General features: G+C 47.1%; 1 protein-coding gene across 1 annotated transcript in view; it reads left to right on the forward strand.

The window, feature by feature from the left end:
- LOC144166051 (uncharacterized) overlaps positions 1-15329 on the forward strand; it is a 34143-nt gene extending 18814 nt beyond the window's left edge. The window contains exons 3-4 of the mRNA XM_077695714.1: positions 14318-14426; positions 15192-15329. Of these exons, the coding sequence (XP_077551840.1) occupies positions 14318-14426; positions 15192-15329 (247 nt within the window). The remainder of the gene's footprint in view (positions 1-14317; positions 14427-15191) is intronic.
- The last annotated feature ends 718 nt before the right edge of the window (positions 15330-16047 follow it).

The raw sequence follows: 16047 nt of genomic DNA on the forward strand, positions 1-16047 counted from the left end.
GTGGCAGGGGGCGGCAGAAATTAAGTTAGATGGGCAGATGAGGTGAAGCTTGCGGGGGTAAATTGATCGCAGTTAGCGGAGGACCGGGATAATTGACTATCTATAGGAAAGGCCTTTGCCTTACACTGGGCGTAGATCAGTGGATGAAGATGATTAATCACTCCTAAAAGAAGGCACATAAAGCTCAGCTCAGCCTCAAAGAATGCAATTGTAACGTTTGTATTTTTAGCACCCGGTTCTGCTGAATATAGCAACCTTGTGTTCGCGCAAGTTGGCGTCTCTTTTATGTCTAGCGCTGAACTGCAAATGCGACACCGAACTCTTAACAAGACTGACTGCCAACTTTTACTTAGGGAAGGCTTACCCCGAATAGCATTGCAGTACAGTCAATTCATCCCACCTATGCAGCAAACAAAGCCTGCTGTATGCCGTAAAATTGAGCCAGTATCAATTGCAGATTGCGTGTATCATGTTTTACTTCACGTGCATCTTGTTTGCGTCCTGATTATCCCGTCTGCCAGTCATGTCTGTTGGTTGCCTAAATGCCACCTAAGTCTTTATATTTTGCATGTGCTTCATTGCTGAGACGAATATTTTAAAACTTGTTTGTCTCCTTGTGCAAGCCAATGCCATCCATGCCCCACCCTTCACTGCATTGTAGGATTATAGGGTGTGGCCTCAATAACTGTATATTGAGGCAAAGTTGAATTGTAAAAATATTCGGCTGGCTTGTGTTCAGGGCATAGTAGGTGCAGTAATAACCAAAGTGAGTCGGGGGATCTATTATTTTGGTTTCATTCCTACCTTTTTTTAAGCAATGCCGCAGCCACCACTGTCATATGTTCGTGTTTAAACGCAAACGCCACTGAAAGAACATAAGCAAAATGCACTTCATTTAATGAAAGCCTGCCAAAACAACTTACTACAATTGAATTCTAACCTCAGAAATTCGAATACAGTGGCCACTGTAAGTTATACATAGAGTTTAAATTAAGGGATGGCTAAGTTTAAATTTGAGTGTGCAGTCAATATTTCTTGCACTACCTTGATGTTTCCTGCTGTACAGCGTATAATTCAAATCAAAATGTAGGCAAGCGAACAGGACAACAGGACGAGATTTTTATTGATGTGGTTTTTGAAGGTTTAGTTATGCATATACAACAACTAGCCCACCTCGCCATTCTGCTGCAGGATGTATACGTCCATGGCAGTGACGCTGTCCGGGTTTGTGCATGTTTCCTTTTGGCACATTTTGTGGAGATGGATTCATCCGTGTATATATTGTCACTTCACTAAAAAAAGTGGTTAAAATAGACACGGAAAATACTTTTCAAGTTCAGGTGGGACCCGTAGCTGGGCTAAAATGTCCTCAGAGTCCCGATTCACGAAATATAGTTCGTATAAATAGTGGTACCTCACATTAGCAGTCATAATTTTAAGGTTGCCTTTGTAGTGACAATGCTGGCATTAAATTACATCGAATCCGCTCTCTTCCTTTAATGTTACACCCATCATCTAGCGTTCTGCTGCCTGCTAAGTAGTCCCTAATTTCAGTTAGACCCTTTTATTGACCCTGGAAATATCTGCCCCGTAGGTGAGTACCGGTAAGGTGCAGCTGTCATACACTGCAGTTTTCAGGGACAATGGTAGGCGGCAATTCTGTATTATACCAGCCTTAAAAGCTGTATTAACAACATAGGTTGTCCTGTACCCATGCCTAGATTGAAGAACTGGATTGCAAGGAAGGTGCTACTGCAACAGTGCATAAGGCGCCTGCTCAAGCTACTGTTGGCGGTCAACTTGGCGCAGGAGTTCTTCTGGTTTGGGTAAAAGAGAAGCACGCTTTTTTCCACCTGCGAGTGACATCGTGAACTGTGTGTGACTAGATATCTTCGTGTTGTTACAGACATCAAATTCTTTCATTAAACAATGTATAGGGCCCAGATTTTTATTGTCAGTCACATCCTGCGCAAATATCAACATTGTAGACAACCTGCGGCTTCTTAGTTTTTTATTGCTAGAAGAAGCATTTATTTCCTTCAGCCTTTGGATCTTGAAATTTCTACTGACTTTCCGACCAATCCGGTCTGCAACAATTTTGACAGTTTCTGGCACCACAGCGACGAATGCAAACTGTTCAAGAATCCCTACCATACCTGATGATGGAGGCATGCACCATAGAACCACCATTGAATTATTTCCCTGCTTCGATGCATTTTTAATTTGTGTTATTATTCTTTGAGCGTATCACTTGGTGTGAATCATGTAGTCGTGTATATCGGTCTTGTAACTATTATTCTATCATTTCCGCGTTCCCCGTTTTTTCCTTTGTTGCCAAATCATATCACTTTGTGTGAAATATTGAAATAGTGTACCCTTGTATTGTTTTCCTAACCAGACTTGAATAAGTTGTTGCTTAAGTTTTTTGTTGTTTTATTGTTGTCCTGCCATTTCGCTAAGTGTGAATTATTTCATCACGTAAATTACTACTGCTCTTGTAACTGCCGTACACTCATTTCTGTATACTCACCTTTTCTAGTGTCTATAACCATTTCCCTAGATGTTGGTTTGTGTAAACTATCTTAAATTTGTATGGCACTCACACCCACCACTCAACACCACGTTTGTGTTTCCAAGGTGCTTTTGGTGTATTGTTCTACAAATTGCTCACTAAATTTGAACTATTTAGTTCAGTAAATTTGCTTTGTTTTTGTAACCACCATTCAATATTCTTTTTTGTTTCCACACTTTTTTTTCCACACTGCTGTTGTTTACCCATTTCACTTGATGTGAGATATTTCAAGTTGCATAACTATCTTGTGCTTGTACGCTGGGTTTACATGTTTGTTTGTTTTTCTATTTTTGTCAACCTTTTTCCTGTGTTTGACTTATTTAGTCATGAATATTTGTACTATTCTTGTAATTATACAATGTGTCCCCTGTGGGCCAGGGCAAATAGGAATGAAAATAAGGTGGTTGTGTTGCGAAAGCATATTACATAATTTGGTGAAGTCAACATAAACTGTGTTACTGAACTCTTGTGTTTTATGTGTACATTGAAAGCTTTCTTACTACCCAGCTGCACTTACTTACATCTAGTTTGGCAAGGCTGTAATTTTACAGTTTAATTTTTTAATTGTTTATCTGGTAGTGTATTTGCTGAAGGCCTGTACAGCCGTGCTGGTGGTACAATTCGATGACGCTACTGTGGTTGCCTTAGTGTCAAGGTCGCTTGTGCTGACCAGGACTGGTTTGCTGTTACTTACTGCCACCTGTTTTCGATGCGACATTTCTTGTTTAGAGCAGTGCTTCGTGTGCTTCTGCCAGAGTGTGTGGCCAGCTGGTTACTTCACATATAAGACTTCATGCAGTATGCAGCACTTCAAAAGTGGAAACATTAATCTAGAAACCAGGTGACAAGTAGCAGCAATCAGTGCTAAATAGCTAGTAAGACATGTATTTGAAATAATAATGCCTACAACACGTAGGAAGCTTTGAAAAGGGAGCTGGCCAAACATCCAGATAATGTGTAAAGAATGTAAATTTCAAGCATTCAGGTTCATCTCTACAATATCATACTAACGTACACTAGTCATGAATATAACAAATTAATGCTTGTGCCGAAGACAGAAAAACAATGTAGAACCGACATCTATAAACGTCTTGCATGCGTACCACTACAATATCCATACGACGTACCACTAAGGTAACGTCCCGCAAAGAGCGTATAAAAGTACCATGAGACGTCTACAGTACGTGATCCTTCGTGTTATTTGGATGGGGTTTTTTTTAGTTCTGGGGACGTTGAATATATGTAATTGTGATCTCAACGGTACGTCTACTGGACTTCTGCAATGTCTATTGCTGACGTCTCCTGGATATCTGCACGACGTAACGTGGTTTGCTGGGACATTTTTTAGCACAAAATCTACACGGGCGCTATAGCGCGCCACTAACGACCCGTAATAATAAGGCGGATTTCTTTAAAGGGGCCCTGAAAGGTGTTTTGAGCACACTAAATGAACTCGCGCAAATGTAAGAGTGGGTCGTCAACATCATCTGTGCCGAGTATTGCTCTTTTACGCCCAGCGGAAAGCTCACACTTTTGTTGCAAAGTTTCTCACTTTTTTCTCACCCTTCCCTTCGTGTTTTTTGACGCCGCCATCTTCACATGTTTACGTCATCGATTCCCAGATGTTCTTCATGAGCTAGGCATCCAGGTATTGGGCGGCTTTTTCACGCACTTCCGGCAGAGATGAGTCGTCTGCTCTGCGACGGCTCGCCGGCTGATCTGCAGCGGAGTGCCGGAGTGCTTGGACATTTTACCACAAACGAAACAAATATAAAGAAGCGCTTGACTGTTTGTATTGAATGCAACGCGGCCATAAAACGACATGAATGTTCTCTTACCTGAGTGCGCTCTATAAAGAAAGCGTTGAAGCCCCGAGGCACTTCTTTCGTGCAATCGCAGAGAACGCCCTGAGCCGAATGCCGGGTTTGACGCATACGTTTTATTCAACTTCAAAACAACCCAGAGATGCTTTTCGAACGAACACAACATAACAACATCAGTTGCAAGTATGAACCGCGATTAACAGACGATGGGTTGCCTTCTCCTGTCCGACCCGCCGCGGTTGCTCAGTGGCTAAGGCGTTGCGCTGCTGTGCACGAGGTCGCGGGTTCGATTCCCGGCCGCGGCGGCCGCTTTTCTGATGGAGGCGAAAAGCAAAAACGCACGTGTGTACGAGATTTCGGCGCACGTTAAAGATCCCCAGGTGGTCAAAATTAATCCGGAGCCCTCCACTACGGCGCGCCTCATCGCCTGCGTTGCGTCGGCGCGTTAAACCCTACAGTCAAGTCAAGTCAAGCCTTCTCCTGCCCGAAGTAAATTCCGCACTCACCTCGCGCGCGGTTTGCGGGGCGGAACAGCAAGTCACTTAACTCTGGCGCACAAGCCGAGATGGCTTTTACCCAAGCACACTGCTAATACCCCATGCGAGGATGAGTCGTACGCGGCTCGAGAAAGATAATCCAGACCATGGAAAGCACTATCCACCCGCAGAAGCACAACGTAGCATTTCATCGCAAAACAAAGGCGTACACAACACACACCCCATCGCCTCCTGTAATGCCAAACGCATCTCGCACTTCCCAATGGGAGTGAGTGGTACGCCTGCAGTGCCCACACGTCGCGAGGTGGGGCCCCAAGCTGAACCGGGATCACGGAACCGTAACTGACTTCCAGAGTGGTTTGTGCCTTGTTGCCAAGGCAACTGATTTTTGAGATTGTCAAAGAAATGGTGTTTGCTCCAGCGCTAGAAAGCTCACAGCCGCGGCGGAGCATGTTTTGCAAACGTTGCCGCTCTCCACAACGCATCGCCCCAAGCTGAACTGGTCACATGATTGAAGCGTTTTGTGCACGGGTTCTGTATCGGTTTCAAATATCTTTTTCACATGCTGCCGGCAGGAATTACTACCGCCGCAAAACAATACCCGGTACCAGCGGGGCCACATGTTATACGGCGCTTTTTGGATAAACAGTGCACGGTGCACCAAAGGGAACGAGCGCACGATCCTCCCCGTGCTGCTGCGAGTTCGCCGCCGATAAAAAGTCACATGCCGCCTATAGCAACTAAAGGAACGTACACCGAGAAAGGGCAATGCCAGGCCAGCGCACACATGTGGCCAGAGTTTTCGTTTGCTTTTCCAGCCTTGAGCGGAGTGTGGGATTCATGCTGTCAACAAAGCTTGATCGTAGCATACGGCCATCTGAGGAGCACAATCGCGGAAGTACGTCACCGCTGAGGAGCGCATCATCATAGAAGAGAAGGCTCGCCCACCGTCAACAGCGAAGAATCAGTTGAAAGGAGGAGGAAACGCGGCGCGATGATAATGGGCGATTTTTCATTTACGATTTCTCACCTAATACTCATCGCCTTAACAAAATTGTTCGGGAAAAGATTGCTAATACATTGCTTTATTTGCTTACGTGTCCATCCATGCATCGGCGGGAGGTATTTCGGAGCCACTTTAACTGCTCCAGAATCTTGTACAGATAACTTTTTTTCGTACTTAAGTGCTAGCCTGCAGCATGTCCTTGTCAATGATGTTTCATCATCTCCTGTTTGTGTTTTATCGGGAGTCCCTCTGGGCTATATCCTTGCACCACTAATTTTCCCTATTTTCTTCAATGATCTTCCCATCGGTTATATGCACTGACGGTTATATTCTGACAATTGCATCTTATATCACCCTGTGAAATGTGCCGAAGGGGTCGGTGTAATACAGAAGGACCTTTACAGAATTATCACTCGGTATAAAACACGGACATAGACGTTCGCGTTTATGTCTCGTGATGTATGTCGCGTTTACGTCTCGCGTTTATGTATACCACGAAAACAACTTTTTGAAACCCGTTTAGTAACCGTTCCTCTATATGGAAGACATTTTTGCGCACAGAATCTACACGGGCGCTATAGTGCGTGCCACTAACAACCCATAATAATAAAAGCAGATTTTCAAACTACTCCAGAATCTTGTACAGATCACATCTTTTTTTTATGACTTTCATCGACGGCATCACAGCGTACCCTGAAATTTGCGTCAGTACACTGCCCTCTAAACAACGAACGAATAGTTCGCACTGAGATTTAAGACAATTATTCCTTTGAAATGCGTTAGCATTCAGAGATAGAAGATATACTACTCTAAGCGTTTAAAAAGTCGTGGGTTTTACATTTTTACAATGGAATTGCAATATGTATGTATTTGTTGCTTCTTGTTAATTATTATTCCACTCTACCAAATATAATGGGGCTATTACACTACGGCAGCTTTTCGCAACAAGACAACGTTGTGCTAAAGCTACATCATTGTTTAAGCATTTTCATTTGTGTATTCAGGATAAAAATATCTGCTGGCCGCCTATATATCATCAGCAGCCAACACTGTGAAGGCCCATATTTAAGGTTTATTCTTGGTATGTTTTCTTACTTTTAAAGAACAATACATAAGTTGGACATGACGCGCCTTTGCCCGCATTAGCAAGCGGTCGGGCAATTCACGGAAACAATGCAAATAAATATTGCCAGAAGGTATCCTAATATAGGTCATGACGTAGAGCTGTAACAAGACGCACTTGCGGCCAGAACCTTGTCTCCAGGGCTCTCATTCTATATGTGTCGCGCCGTGGAACAATGGTTCACATTGTGCAAAGGACAATATTATTTAGAATACTTTTGTTGTTAAAACGGGTGCCCTTTTTTGATACAGTATAAACGGTGAAAATGTGGGTCTTAACGTTTGACTTGTTAACCTTACCGTCTGTACACTACAACTGGTCTCCAACGCGCTTTTGGGGCCAGCGGCTTTTTTAAGTACGTTTTTTATATTTTCTTCAATAATATTTTGACGACAATTTTTCTGCCTTCCAAGATGGTACAATAAAGCCTGGTGTGAATATGAAACAAAAAAAATTTGATATTTCGCCCTCTACAACCTCGCCAGATCGCAGAAGGCTGAAATAACCGGTATTTAAAGTTCAACACTTCCTCCAACGAGTGCGAAAATTGTCGACTGGGAATCCAAAATGGTTCATTATTGAACAACTGATCTATGCATTGTATGTTCAATATTAGAACGTCACAATATACGAGTAGTTTTGAGTGTTTGTGAACATGGGATGAATGAAACCACTTCCATTTTTTAAGGTGCAAATGTTACTTCCCTTGCCAAAATAAATCATTGGGGATTTGTTTGTCATTCAGATGTGGCTAATTGGGCAACGGCTAGGGCACAGCCAGATCAATGCATTGCACATTGTTCCTGCTAAATATCGGCGTCCTACGTCTGGGTAACGCGTATGAAAAAGAGATTATCCAAGACATTAAAACACTAGCATATTCAGGCCGAATACAGAAACCTCCGTCGTTACAAAACCGTGGCAGCCACAACAATCGTAGAAACGAAGTTCGGCAGCTATTATTCATGCGCACTCTTCATACAAAGATATCTTAGATACCCAGATATCTATTACAACCCACGCCATCCGCTTTATACCAACCCAGGTTTCTCTGGTAGTCGGAAAAGAGCCATTTATACAATCCTCTGGCCTTCCTAGCCTTGAGGCAGCGGTGTTTGCCCCGCTTTCAGCTTTTGCCGGCCTTCATTTACGAAAACTGGTGACAAAGTGTTCTGCAGAAAAGTCCGCCAAAGGAATTTGCAAATTGAGAAGCGGGAAGCCTAGTTAGACCAACTTATGACCTGCTCTTCATCTTTCTGTTCACCACTGCTGTCGAAATCGAAACCACGTCGCCCTCCAAGGCAGCGTAACATCTAATACGTGCGCACTTCGGCAAACCTTCTTTCTCCTAGCTATTTCACTTGCCCGGTGGGCCTTGAATTGCTATTACCCAGACTTTTCTTGTTCCCTCTTTTGCATTGGTATTTTCCCTTCCTGGAGCGCGATCCGACGGTAACGATTTTCAGCTCTCTCAAGTGTAACCCCAAATTTTTAGATGCGAACCAGCTTATGGTCGAGCCTGTTCCTTCCACCGTTGTGTGGGCGCCGTTGTGCGTCGCCGTTCGCGTTCACCCACCGTCGTCATCTTCCCGTAGGAGAACCCTCAGTACCATACCCCAACTGCGCATTCCTTGCCAGGCACCGCTGATGATGATTGTGGTAGAATGACACTAAGGATTGGCCAACCAAACAATCCATCGCGAGATAGCTTCGCGTTCAACCACCGTCGTCATCTTCATGTAGGAGATCCCTCAGTGAAATGCGAGGCATTCATCCTCTCCAACGCTCCTCTCTCCTCTTCAGTATTCCTCCATTCCTCACCGAAGCTCCTGTCCTTTCCGGGATTACGCGGAGGCCGATCCCATGGCGGAGGCCATGGCGGAAGCCGATCGCGCGAAAACGGCGTTCATCACTCCTGACGCCTGTATGAATTCAACGTCATGCCGTTTGGCCTGTGCAACGCTCCTGCCACGTTGGAGAGGATGATGGACACCATTTTGCGCAGCCTGAAGTGAAAAATGTGGCTCTGTTATCTCGATGACATAGTCGTTTTTTCTCCCGACTTCGACACTCATTTGAGGCGCCTGGAGCAGGTTTTGACTTGCCTGGCCAATGCCAGATTGCAACTCAACATGAAGAAATGCCACTTTGTGGCTCGAAACTTGACAATACTGGGCCTCGTTGTGTCGAAGGAAGGAATTCTTCCGACGCCACCAAACTTCGCGCGGTCGCCGAGTTCTCTAAACCGACCACCATGAAGACTCTACGGAGGTTTAGTGGACTATGTTCGCATTTCCGCCGCTTCATTCGCAACTTTACCACGATGATTGCGCCCTTGACAGCGCTTCTCGGCAAGAAAAGCGGTATTGGCGCTTGGTCGAAGCATCATCTATATCCTATGAAGCCTTCGCAAGGTTACGGCGACTGCTTACTTCCCCGCCTATTCTGCGAGACTTTGACCCAACCGCGCCAACAGAAATCCACACGGATGCCAGCGGCTCCGGAATCGGTGCAGTGCTTGCCCAACGAAAACTTGGTTTTGACAATTATATCGCGCTTATGCAAGTCGTACGGTCACAAAAGCTGAGATAAATTAAGTGGTCACGGAAAAGGAGTGCTTGGCCATCGTATGGCGCTTACAAAATTTCGACCATATTTGTACGGTCGTCCTTTTGATGTTGTGACGGACCACCACGCATTGTTTTGGTTTTCGTCGCTCAAAGACGCGTCTGGCCGGCTTGGTCGCGGGGCTCTGCGACTTCAAGAGCAGGATATCAGTGTGCTGTACCGTTCCGGCTCGAAGAATTCAGACGCTGATGCTCTGTCACGCTCCCCGTCCCCACCCCCACCACCGGAAGACTCGTGTTCCGTTTCTGTTGATGCCGGCCTGTCGTCCCTCGACATCACGGACATGCCAGCCGAGCAGCGCAAAGACCCCTGGATTGCTTCGCTTATTGACTTCCTCTCTTGCGTGCCCTCTGCTCAAGAATCTCTTGCGCTGCGCCTACAAACTACCCACTTTGCTGTCCGTGACGAAATGCTCTTCAGGCTCAACTACCAATCAGGAGGTCGCAAATGGTTATTGGTAATATCTCGCCATTTGCGCACGGGCATATGCGCATCCTTTTACGCTGACCCCAGCTGCGCTCACGCCGGTGTGTTAAAAACGTATGAGTGGCATCGCCTACGGTATAACTGGCGCGGAATGTACACGTTCGCCCGCAAGTACATCCGGTCACGCACCAACTGTCAGCGGCGCAAATGCCCTTCTACTCCCGCGGCGGGCCCGCTGCAGCCATTGCCGTGCCCAGAAAGACCGTTCAACCGCATTGGGATAGACGTTTACAGTCCCCTACCGTGCACAGCTGCTGGCAACCGTTGGGTCATTGTGGCAGTGGATGACCTTACGCGCTATGCAGAAACCGCTGCTCTAGCAACTGCCACGGCACGTGACGTCGCTTCGTTCCTGTTACGCCGCTTCATACTTCGCCATGGTGCTCCTCGAGAGCTGCTCAGTGACTGAGGTCGCGTGCTCCTGTCGGAAGTCATCGAAGCCCTCATGCGGGAATGTCGAATTGTTCACCGAACTACGTCGTCCTACCCCCCGCAGACGAATGGTCTCACAGAACAATATTAACCGCACCTTGAGTGACATGCTTTCGGTGTACGTGGCGTCGGACCATTCTGACTAGATACTTTCCTTTGTCACGTACGCCTACAACACGGCCACGCAGACGACGACGGGATTCTCACCTTTTTTCCTGCTCTACAGACGGGAGCCGGCATGCACTCTTGACAAAATTTTGCCGTATCGCCCAGATCAGACTCAGTTCGCACCCATTTCCGAAATAGTCAAGCATGCCGAAGAGTGCCGTCAGCTCGCCCGCTCGCCCGCATCTGAACACCAGCAACGTCAGAAGCATAATCTCGACGCTTCTACCGTAGCTCCCACCTATAGGCCTGATTCACTTGTCTGGCTTTGGGTCCCATGCGCTACACCCGGTCTCTCACCGAAGCTTGTTGCAAAATATCATGGACCCTACAGAGTCGTCAAGCAAACTTCACCAGTGAATTACCTCATCAAACCGGTTCCGCCTGCACCCGACCGTCGACGCCGTGGACGCGAGATTGTTCACGCCAACCGGCTGAACTACCTTATTACGATTCTTTGGTCTCCTCGTCACCTTGAGTCGCCAGTATGGCTCCTTTTTCACAGGGGGCGAATATTGTGGCGTTGATTATGGACGCGATTGATGTAATTGTCACAGGCGTTCATGCAAGGACAATTCCCCGTTGGCGCTGTTGGGCTTGGTACACGCCCGACGACGGGGAGGCAGAAGCATCGCTTGGTGCACGGGCCGATAGAGTATCGCGTCGGACATAGCTTGCTTAGCACGAAGAACCTCGGCTTCGCCGCAGCTAAAACTGTATATATATATATATATATATATATATATATATATATATATATATATAGTTAAGAGAAAAGGTTCCTGGCTATGAGGTTAGCTGTACGATAGAGAAGTCAAACTGAAAAACATAACAACATTTATTCTAACTTTTCGACCGGGGGCCGGTCTTTTTCAAAGATACAAATAGTGCAGATCAGTTGGGTTTAAATACATTTCAGTTGTGGGCGGGGCAAGAAAAACGTAGGCTCTACGCGACACAAAAAAGCCGCAGAACGCAAAAGGTGGACAAAAAAAAAGGGGGGGGGGATAGAGGGCTGTTGGAGTGCTGCCGGGGAACAGGGGGGAAAGGGGCCTAATGAAGGCAGGCGAAGCTATAGGATAAGAGGAAGGCATTGCAAGGTACCTTGCAATGCCTTCCTCTTATCATATAGCTTCGCCTGCCTTCATCTTGCAATGCCTTCCTCTTATCCTATAGCTTCGCCTGCCTTCATTAGGCCCCTTTCCCCCCTGTTCCCCGGCAGCACTCCAACAGCCCTCTATCCCCCCCCCTTTTTTTTTTTGTCCACCTTTTGCGATCTGCGGCTTTTTTGTGTCGCGTAGAGCCTACGTTTTTCTTGCCCCGCCCACAACTGAAATGTATTTAAACCCAACTGATCTGCACTATTTGTATCTTTGAAAAAGACCGGCCCCCGGTCGAAACGTTAGAATAAATGTTGTTATGTTTTTCAGTTTGACTTCTCTATCGTGTATATATATATATATATATATATATATATATATATATATATATATATATATATATATATATATATATTGTGGTTAGGTTCTACCAAAACCGGAGCTTCGGAACGGCCGTCGCATTCCTGAAGAAACGACTTTGACCTCTGGAGCCTCAGGATCCGCACCAGCGTTCGTCATTATCCTCCGCCCTCGCGATCCCGGCTTCCTCACGGATGGCGTCGATGTCGAGGATTGGCTGAAGATGTATGAGCGCGTCAGTGGCCAAAACAGGTGGGGACCGACAATAATGCTGGACAACGTAGGATATTACTTGAGCGGGACACCCCAGGTCTCGTGTTAAACGACCGAGCACGACCTTATGTATAGGGACGATTGCAAATCCCGATTGTGGGAAATATTTGGCCACCCAGAAAGACGTCAGCCAGCGGAACAAGAGCAACTGTCGACGTGTGCACACACAACCACCGAGTCTTACGTGCTGTCCCCCTGCATGAAGGTGGACGCCCAGATAACAGAGGCCAACAAAGTAGGCCATGTGCCCGAAGAAATTGCGGACGACGCCTTTCATTTGGCTGCTCGGCAAAGGCTGCACCACTGTCAGTGCTATTATAAAAAATGCCAGACGTTGTGCAGGCCAAAAGCCGCGGCATCGCAGCGCCGTTCACTCGACTACCGAACAACGCTCCGACATCTTCGTGCGAGGACCCCGTACCCTCTCGCCGACATATCCAATCTGACGTTGGCCGAGATGCTCCTGAGGGTCTGACGCGCGTCTTACGACACGACCTATTTCAGCACGCATCTGAGAGCAACCGCCCGTGTATCCCACCTATACAAGCCTAGGTACGTCAGGAGATAAAAAACCTGGGCATACGGTTCTTCTGCGGTGCGAACCATTTTCGCAGCCACGAAGCCTCTTTCCCAACACCAAGCCGAAATACTTATCGCCCGCACAGTTACGGGAATCCAGCTGAATGCAGGACGCGGGACGAAAGGCACATTTGCTTCAACCGCCATCGGGGTGGCCATGTGGCCGCACTTCCGGTACGCAAACGAAGCCCACCGCTCGTTTTCGCCTCGACGCCAGCCACACGATACCGCCCGAATTTCGACCTCTCTCCTCGACCGCTCACGGTCCCTGCAGCGTCTTCAGTCGCGTTCCCCGCCGTCACGCCGCTCGACCTCTCCGACCCTTTACGCCACTTCGCCGAAAAACTAAGAGATGCAGCGCCTGGAGGTGACGATCCATTAACGACCAGGCCACAAAATACTCTAATGCCGTTACCTGCAGGAAGAATATTCTCGACGTTTATGTAGATGGCGTCCCTGTATGTGCCCTTACTGACACTGGTACCCAATTTCTGTAATGAACTATAATCTCCTCCGCCAACTGCGAAAAGTTCTCACACAAGTGTTATACGTGCTGCCGAAGGAAGCATGGCGGTCGTATTTGGGCTGTGAACTGCTCGCGTAGTATATTCCGGCCACCAATTCCCCGTTCAGTTCACTGTGGTTAAAAAGTGTCCCCACGACTCTATACTCGGTCTTGACATCTTATCAGAATATGCGGCCCTCAAAGACTGCTCCTTTGGTTACCTCGATTTAGAGCTGCCTCTTTTTTCAACAGCAGGCGACGAAGCTGGGCTAAGCTTTTATTGCGAAAGAAACGCACGTCTGCCGGTAAAAGCAGGGACATTGGCGCCCTCGTCATCGCGGCCGCCCGTACCTAACGGACACTACGTCGTTACGCCGATACGCTGAGTACAACTCAAGCGCGACGTCACTCTTCCCCACACCGTAGTGACAATTACTGATAACGTTATCGCTTTTGTGATCTTTGGCCAGTCAACGCAACTCCTGCCCTAGGGTATTTCAAGGACAACCCTTTACCCTTTGGACGGGGATCAAGTTTCCCCTCTGGTGGCGGACGCACCATCGAGACCTCCTAAAGAGATTCCAGTGGATCCTAGCCAGGCCGACGCGCTAGTGGACGTCATTGCCTCCTGACTTCCTGCAGCACGCTGAATGACTCTACTGCCTTTTGAAGTCCTCTAAAAGATATTTGACTTCGGGCAACGCTCGTGGGCCAGGCTTCTGCCGTCAAGCACCGGATAAACACTGGTGATGCAAACCCAATCTGCAGGTGGCAGTACAATGTGTCGCACGCTGAACAGCAGCAGGAAATCGCCAAGATCCTCGACAAGGACATCATTGATCCTTCTTACAGCCCGTGGGCATCACCCGTCGTACTGGTAAAAAAGTAAGATCGCTCCTCGAGCTTTGTGCCAATTACGGACACCTAAGCACGATAACAAAGAAAGGAGTTTATCCTCTACCCCGCATTGACAATGCCTTTGATTTCTGCATGGACCTAATTATTTTTCATAAACATACCTACGATGATTTCATAAGGACCTAGCCCGGTCCTTCGTGGTACACGACACAGTCTTATAACGGCGCAAGTGTTGTCGCGCCTCCTGATGAATCCTCTAAAAAGGTGGGTGAGGGTGGTGGGAGAGGACACGGGAGCACTTTCTTGCTCGTTGTTCGCTTGCTTCTGTTAATGGTTTTATTTGCTAGGGTCAAAAAGGAAGAGGTGAGCGCCGGGGGAAACACGCGGCGGCAGTCCCCTCCGCTATTTCAAATGAGTTGTCAATGGAACTGGCTCAGTGACGCCCGTTTAGATTGAATAATCACCGCGATATGAGATAGATTGTGTAAAAATTCAAACAGTAGTCGCTAAGTCGTGTAACGTTTAAAGTTATTGGTCCCGATTATGAAATCACGTGAGGTAACTTAAAAAATGTTTCCTGTGTATAGTCATTAGTCATATAAGGCCATAGATTAGATTAAAATTAAAAATGATGGCCCGAGGGCGCGTGGGGAATCATATTCATGGCCCAAATGAGGGCCATAACGTGGTACGAAAATGCTTTATGGTTATGGCCGCGCCACCACACTCTGGGTGCCACGCTACCCTTCCACGTTTTCACAGTCACTGTCACTGGCCATCTTAGGTCTCCTGTTGCCGGGCTGGACTAATGTGGCACTCGTGCTACATGCACGTCGATGGAGTGCTCATCCTGCTGGCATCTCACGAGAACCGGTGGAATGCGGCGCATCTACGAGCCAACTGCAAGCATGGCTGCCAATAATGGCGGTAACTACCCAATTCACCTAGCAACATGGGACTGCGTCACATGACTGGACCGAACACAACGGCGCGCACTTTAACGCTGTGTCCGAACGCGCCACCGCACTCGGCATGCCACGCTCACCCTTCACGTTTGCACAAGTCAGTCACTTAAAAACGTGCTGTTATCGAGGAAATAATGTATGTCTTTATGCTGTGTCGTGGCCCCCCGATTGTTTGAAGCGTATCAGTTCATCTGCTTTGTATGTTTGGCGCCTACTACTACTTGGCAGTGATGCGGAAGCAAATGCAGGACCGATGACTCAAGCACAAGAAGAAAAACTGGACTTGGTTTTCACTGTTGTCACATGCCTTCAAACAAACAATGCGAGCCTTCTCGAAGCAGTCAACAAAGTGTTGCTGATTCATATCGGTATCAAGAATGACTTAGAAGCATTGAATAAACGTGTCAAAAAACTGGAGGCCAACTCCGTTGTGGCTGCTAAAACTGAAACCGTCGTTCGTCACTATGCAAATTAAGCTTCTGTGCAGGAAAAAATGGATTATTTAGAAAACCATTCGCGAAGGTCGAATATCCTGTTTTTCGGCATCGCGGACACTGACCAATCGGAATGATGGGAATCTTTGAAAACACATGTTCGTGAGTTTTGCTCAAATAAGTTTGGCGTGACAGCGGCTTCAATGGCCAGGGTTCACAGAGTTGGCTGCTGAAAAAACGG

The sequence above is a fragment of the Haemaphysalis longicornis genome, unplaced genomic scaffold (genome assembly GCF_048455015.1).
Source record: "Haemaphysalis longicornis isolate Haplotype H1 unplaced genomic scaffold, Haemaphysalis longicornis Haplotype H1 scaffold_16, whole genome shotgun sequence".
NCBI classification, from domain to species: Eukaryota; Metazoa; Arthropoda; class Arachnida; order Ixodida; family Ixodidae; genus Haemaphysalis; species Haemaphysalis longicornis.